Raw genomic sequence first — 7,635 nt, 5'->3', positions numbered from 1 at the left:
TTATAAATTATCGTTGTTGTGATTTGGATCTTGAACATTAGTGTTATTGAAAGATGGCTCATCAAGTAAAGTCATCAAATCACTCCAGTCCAAATTCATCAGATCATCGCTCCAGTCAAACATCTCAGACAATGCAGGACTCTGTTGAACGCTAACAAAGTAACTCTGTTGGTTATTTATTGGCACTGATGCATCCGTTATGGGGATATTCATTGAAGGGTTCATTTGTGGTAACACTGGTGTAGATAATATGAGTCCCTCTCCATTGACCTTTGTTTTGATTGCTTCGCTTACCTGTTTAAGGTTTTGGTTGATCACGTAACTCAGATCGTTGAGATCGTAAACGTGTATACCGTTAGGAATATCTTCTCCATTCAACATTTCATACATCTTGTTTGTGAAATCCCTGACTCTGTTTTCCTTTCTTACCTTCCCGAGTTGTTCCTCCATTTTCTGGATCCTTTGCTTGGTGAAATTTTCTTGTGTCACCATGTTTTTTGATTTCTCCAATTCTGACAACTCCCGGAACCTTGTAAAGGTGTTGGTAACAACATCATTATTTGGAAATATCATAGGTTCATTGTGGTAAGGACTATAGATAACGGCAGCTATTTCAACATTACAAAGGGTGCTAAGTTCACGGGCCTTTGTCAAGAACCCTTTCTGTCTTTTTCTATATGAGACTTTCCTCGCAGTGCTATTTTCAATAAAAGCTAACTTCACTTTCTTTCTAGGCATTGTTGTTATTGTTGTTGTTGTATGTTTCTTTTCCTAGGATCGATTTCAATTTATAGGGAGGGAATTTTGATTTTGAATAATTTGAATTAGAGGATTCTTAGTTGTCATTCTATTTTTGGCATAAAATTAAATGAGGACTATCATCTTAAAATAAATGTAGTTTATGGCTCAACTCTTATTATGATCAATTTTTTGAGTCAAACTTTTCTTATTAGGAAAATAATTTAGTTGGTTTAAATCTACAAAAAATGGTTATAGAGTAATAACTAATATTTTTCATTAGCCAAGTTAGTTTTTTTTTTTTTGTATATTTTTATTTATGAATGTACAAATTTAAAGATGGAAACAAGTAAACATATTAAGTAAGAATTTTGACACATCATGTCATACATAAATATTTCAATATACATATAATAATGAATTTAATGATTAATTTAATAAAATACAAATATGCATTGAATATTAAATGGTGATATGTGTATGATTATTGTTGTTGCAGCGCTTATAGAAACACATTATTATTTTATCTAATTTTGAAAGAAACAATATTTAACAGAAATTTTATAATGCTTTCAAATATATTAAAGACTTAAATTTGTTTTTATTAGTGTCTGATACTCACCAACCAGTCACTTAACTCACCTTAAAATTTCTTCTAAATTGGTCTTGAGGCAAATCAATTTAAAATAATTACAAAAAACACCAATCAAATTAATGTGTTTACAGTGGGAAAAGAAAAAGATTTTTTTTTCTTTTAAAGAAAAATACTCAAGAAGAAGAAGAATTACTTGTAGACTGTCTTACTATATTTTATCAAGTGAGAACAGACATTTTACTCTAATGAGATTTCTTCCATTATGGTATCTAAATTAAATTTTTATCATATTGGGATCTATATTTAAATTTATCCGATGTTTATTAGCTAATGTCTATCTTTGTGAGCCAAAGAGAAAGAAAGAACAACAAGTATATTGAGTTTATGTCATATATTATTATTATTTTTGCGTTAAGTTTAAATTTAAAAAAATCACAATTTAAATCTAATTAATGAAGTTTTCTTTCTCCGAAACAATTCTTAGCATTAGGCGATCAAGTTTTGCTACCAAGAAAAAAACAAGTCTTGGCTTTTAGGTTACATTAATCTCTTCATTCACACAACTTTTATAGAACTTTTATGACTATCATCCCGCCTTCCCCTAATCAACTTTATAAAAAAGTTTATTAGTATAAGCAAAAAAGAAAGAACAAACAATGACCATAACTACAATATAATTATCTCATACCATACTTTTTTAGAATTAAATTTAACAGCTAAAAAAGGTCACACTTTAAATCTAGTTGAATCTTTTGTCTCCCCCATTTCACCTTGTAACTACAAGAAAGTCTATATCATATTATAGTCTTCACTTATCGAGCTTAACGGTTAAAAGTTTTAAACCTCAAAGTTTGAGGATTTGAGGTGTAAATGGAAAATTAGAAAAGACACCTTTTGGATTGAAATCAAAAAGGCACTTTTTGGATTAAACCAAATAGGGAAAAAAGATAAATATACCTCCGAACTAAATACTAACGAATATATACACGTGTCATAATCTTATCCAGAGGCGTATCTAGAGGGGGTGCCGTGGGTTCACGTGAACCCATGTTCCCCTCTCTAGATTATATATAGTAGTGTTATATTTTAAAAAAAATATTTAAATATAGATGTGTGAACCCATATTTAAAGTATCATATAATAATGCGATGATGATTGGGTGCACTTCTCTAAGTGAGAGATAGAAATTTAAATCTTATATCTATCTTGTCTCTTTAAGTAACATTTTTCCAAGTGATTATCGATCAGTTACACTTTTATCGTTTCAACTAATTTTTCTTTTATTTTTTTCCTTTATTCTTTCAAAAATTTCAAGTGTGTTACATTGAGAATTCCTAAAAAATTTAGCATTGTAAATTTTTTATATAATTAAATCAAATGTGTATATTAAAATTTAAAACTAGTAGTATTATATATTTTGGACCTATAATTTTTAAACTTTAATGATTCATATTACGAACTAAAAGTCAAATCGATTAAATTTATATTAGAGATACATTTTTTCGTAATCGTGCACCCATCTAGCCGAAATCCTGGATACGCCTCTGATCTCCACCACAATGCAGCCAAGTGCCCAAATATCAACGGCTCTACCGTGAATCCCATACACTAAACATTCTGAGGCTGCGTATATCAGAGTTCCTCTATGGCTATAATAGCCACTATTCGGAGAATGTGATATCAATACTCTTTCAATTTGACAACAACCTTTTTTTAAAAAAAAAAAAAAAACTTATCAATAATTGAATATATTCTTAATAAAAACTTGACTCTTAACTTTCCTTGAATTGAATTATGGATTCAAGGTTCATGATCTCATGTTATGGATGATTTCATGTTTTTAAGACGTACCTTAGAGTGTAGAATTCAACTAGAAACATAGGTACGTTTCAAGGGAACTAGTACGGAAAGAAGTGGGAAGAAGTAGTGTTGACACCCAATTTTGACCGACCTTTAATAATATTGGAAATGTTATCCGATTAAGTACGCTTTTAAAATGTATTTTGGAATTCTAAATTTTAGTTGATTTTGTCTAAAATTGTACTTTAGTATGTGTGCTTTTTAAAATTATCATAAATCATTAAGATATTTTCAAAATTATTAGTAAAACTAAAAATATTTATTTTATTTAAATGTTTTAAAATCTAAGTGATTTTAGTTATATAAAAATATTATAATGTTTGTAGTATTAAATTGGATAGCATTCCTTTTAAGTTTCCTCAAAATCATTTAAATGTTAACCTATTTTATTCTAATTCCTTTTGATTCTAGCCTATTCCAATTTCAATCGTATTGCAATTATAGCCACCCTTTCATGTCAATTCTAGCCATTCCTATTTCAATTTTAGCCTTTCTTATTCCAAATTCAAATTCCAAGTGATTTAATCTCATCCGTCCATCTTTTAAGTTAGGTCCAAGATCGAATCCTAGCCCTTCATCTCTAATTAAATCAATGGTCCAGATTAAACCTCCAAAACCTTCCTATTCTAAAGAAAAGACTCTGAACCCTAACATTTTACTCTATTCTCTCCTCTCCACTCTAGCAGCCGCCTCTCAACTCTCCTCTCCATCTTTCCGGCGAAAATTGCCACCACTTGCTGGTGGCAGCTGTTTCTCTCTCCCTCTCCTTCCTCTCTCCTCTATTTTTCGACAAGGTAGGGAGCATCAGCGAAACCAGCAGCTCCGGCAGCAGCCAGGCGACCGCCTTCTCTCCCTCTTGGCTCAAGGTAGGGAGCATCGGCGAAACCAGCAGCTCCGGCAACAGCCAGGCGACCGCCTTCTCTCCCTCTTGGCCGTCAAGCAGCAGCAACCAGCAGCTCTGGCGAACAGCAACCAGCAGCAGCCAGCCACTCCAGCAGCTCCGGCCAGCAGCATCGAGATCTGGCGGACCCTTTTATTTTAGAAATCTCGAGGTCATTAAAGACGGATCTTAACAGATCCGTGAAGGTATATTTTATTATTTATTTTTTTTTCTCTTTGTGTGACTGATTTCAATGCATGCTTCAACATCGTATGTGAAATTATCTCATGTTAAACATATGCCATTATTTGTGATTCTTTGAAATTGTTTCTTAAAACCTTATAATATCCCCTTATGTTATATGATTTAGTCCCTTGGAATGGATTATAGCATGCCTCGAATTGTTATACTGCTGAAGTTATTCATGTCAATATGATATGTGATCAAATTTGTATCAAAACTTTGCTTAAGATTAGAAGTTTGTGCTTGCTTATTTCCCTCGTTTAGTGATCTGATTGAGTGGACCTTGGTAAAAATAAAAATAAACTAATCTAATTGCTTCTAATCTAGTGAATATGCTTAAATTTTGGCGCAAGTTTCATATTTTATGCTAATTGACTCTAGGTTGATTTTACTGGCTCGATTAAAATTTGTTAGATGTCTACAAATTAATTGCTGGAAATAAGTGGGTGAAATCATATGTCTTGACATTGGATTTACGCATAAATATTGCTTTCCTTTAATATGTCTATCTCTCCCCTTTGCCCTCTATATTTTGACTGTTTCTCTGTCTTAATTAAGTTGGGAACAGATCCTTACTCGTGACATTATGGTAAGTATACATAATTTAGTCCTTAATATATCTCTCCTTATATTGTTTTACATTACATCAATTGGTTATCCTGAATGGCTTATTTGCTTGTCTTAAATAAATTGAAGCATTTGCTCACTTGTTTTATTTTTGTAAAAAAAATTGTGTTCGATTAAGGTAAAAGAATCGTACTAATTTTATTTTTTTACTCTCTATTTGTTAAGGAAAATAGATATTTGATTGACCTAAAATCAATTCCTTTCTTTAATTTGGCTCCTTAGTTGACCTCCTCTTAAAATTTGGATATATGTTAACATGTTTCTTGTTATAGTAAGTTGCTCAATTTGGTTCGGGAATATTACTGACTGATTTTGGCTCATTTGTTGAATTTAATTGGTTTCCCTTAATTGATTTCCCTTTCCTTAAAATAATTATTTCCTTGTAGCTAATTGTGCATAATCTGCCAGCAACTAATTGTCCTTAATGATAGTAATCAGCTTCTTACTTGTTTATATTTGGTAAAAAAAATAATAATTGGAATAAATCTGATTTGGCTCTATTTTGAAATAAGGAAAATAATAGTAATTGACTCCTTAATTTATTTCTTTCCCTTATTTATGCCCTCCCCTTCACTATAAATAATCAGACCCTTCACACACACACACAGACATCCAGACATTCATACATTTTACTCACGTCCTAACTTGCTCACATATTCTAATTCTAAGCAAAATAATATTGCTCTCTATACTATGAAAAAGAATTAAGATCTTCCGGTTAATTAAAGTTCATCTCTGTGTTGCTGTTTTGCTGTGTTCGGGTCATTCTCTGGGTTAAGTTTGTCTCCATTGCTGATATATTTTAACTGCTTAACCGGTTGGTGCTCTTCACACATGTATTTAATTTTTATTCTTGCATCACTATTTAGTTACTTGTTATGCATGAGTCCAAAAAAAAATCGGATAATAATAAAAGGAAGCATCCAGGTCAGTTCTCTCCTCCATTTTGCTATGTGTGATTATATATGTGTGATTTGTTGTTCTATCATGTCTAAGCATAAGTAGTTGCTATTATGTGTTGTTTGTAGTGTATTGTTCTTTAAAATTAGCAGGGCATTTGGAAACCTTGAGCACTAGATTGAAGAGTCGCCGGGGGATAAAATTCCGGATGGGACTATTTTGCTTCAAGTTTTACTTTGTATTCATGGTTCTTTTATACGAATTTGTAATAAGCTTGTAGTAACTCTCTAACTCTCTATATGTAAAATGTATTGGGGGATCGTCTAAAGGGGGAGGGGTTTACATGCTACTTGTTATATTATCACAACTTGTTAGATAACATGCTCATAGGAGTGTGATTTAATTGTGTGGTCATTCCTTGCTCTAAATCTACTTAAAATAAAATGGTCTTGCCGATATTTAATTGCTTTAAGTTGTAAACACGTTCTATGTTGACCATTTCATGTTAACTAATTATGTCTAAAATAAGTAATAAACTTGTTATAATGCAATCTTAGCATGTAATAATAAATAATTAGCGTGACCTTTACAAGTTGATCTATGTTGCCATGTTTGGAATCACAATTCTATAAAAAATGGTAAAATAAATAATTGCTTTGCTCAATAATATGTCGCATGTTGGAATTAATATAGATACCATGCCTATAGGTTTTCTCAATAATATAATGATCATAAGGTTTTTTTTTTACTTCATTTGTCATTTGGGGTTCTAGAAAATCATGCCTATAGGAGTTATGCAACATGTTTCTTAAGCTTGTGCAATATGTTTGACCCTTTCAGTCACTTCGAAATCATGTTCTTAGGTATTATTAACTAAGTCTAGCATGTTAAAAATTAAGATAAATCTCGGCATATTCACTTCCCGCTGGTAACTTTTTTGCATTATAATTGTTTTCGGTCAGTTAAAATAAATCAATTAATTGTTAGCATGTTAAATAACCGAGTTACTTTTTATGCATTTTTCTGCTGCAGTTTCATGAAATCTTACCTAAAAGATGAAGTTTAATAATTTTCTGCATCCGCTTTAAATATTTGCTGCCCCGATTTAAATTTGCTCAGAATAATATTTTGTTTTTTTTTGCATTATAATAAATTATTTTTTGCTTTATTCTTATAAATAAAATAAATTATTGTCCTCTTCTAGTATGTTAATCAATATAATTCAGTATGATACTAATCTGCCCGGATAAAATAAGCTACTAATGATCTATTGCATATGCCACTTGCTACCCTAATTCAACTCCGCTTTAAATATTAATCTCTGCATCATAATTTTGCCACTTAGAATCAGCTACTGATTAATTCATGCATCTATAAACTGATTGCTACTTAAAATAAATATTTGTATTAATAAGTTGACCTGCTACTGCTCTAAAAAATTATTTCCTGTATCTGTGATACCCTTTGCCACTGTTTAAATCAGTTTACAACTAGAATCTGCCTTATGTCATAACTAATTGCCCTTTTAAACTGTTATATTGTTATGTTGCTTGCTGCCTGTTTTATATGTGCACACACTCGCATGAAACCTTTCACTTTATGTGTGTTTGCTAGAAGGTTTAAATTAAAATCTAGAGGCCAACTTGAGATTTTACGTGCTAAATGAAGGTCCTATTTGTTTGACTTGGTGTCTAGGTGGGCCTATTAAAAGTCTTTATTTTATTTTTAGTCTAAAACCTCCAACAAGTAGTCCAATGCCTCTTGGACCTTAAGCGGGGACGATAGGCACCTT

The 7,635-nt window shown here is 31.5% G+C and overlaps 1 protein-coding gene across 1 annotated transcript; it reads right to left on the bottom strand.

Annotated features, from left to right (window-relative positions):
• On the bottom strand, positions 1–738 carry LOC107058250 (agamous-like MADS-box protein AGL80). The gene has a single exon (XM_015303726.1). The coding sequence runs from the start codon at positions 736–738 to the stop codon at positions 1–3; it is 738 nt and encodes a 245-aa protein (XP_015159212.1).
• Positions 739–7,635: the final 6,897 nt, after the last annotated feature.

The sequence above is a fragment of the Solanum tuberosum genome, unplaced genomic scaffold, assembly GCF_000226075.1.
Source record: "Solanum tuberosum cultivar DM 1-3 516 R44 unplaced genomic scaffold, SolTub_3.0 scf00453, whole genome shotgun sequence".
In the NCBI taxonomy this organism is placed as follows: Eukaryota; Viridiplantae; Streptophyta; class Magnoliopsida; order Solanales; family Solanaceae; genus Solanum; species Solanum tuberosum.
This window is presented reverse-complemented; position numbering and strand designations above follow the sequence as displayed.

Bases quoted from the DNA above. Each gene is read 5' to 3' on its own strand.
- LOC107058250 (XM_015303726.1), bottom strand. From the start codon at position 738: ATGCCTAGAAAGAAAGTGAAGTTAGCTTTTATTGAAAATAGCACTGCG.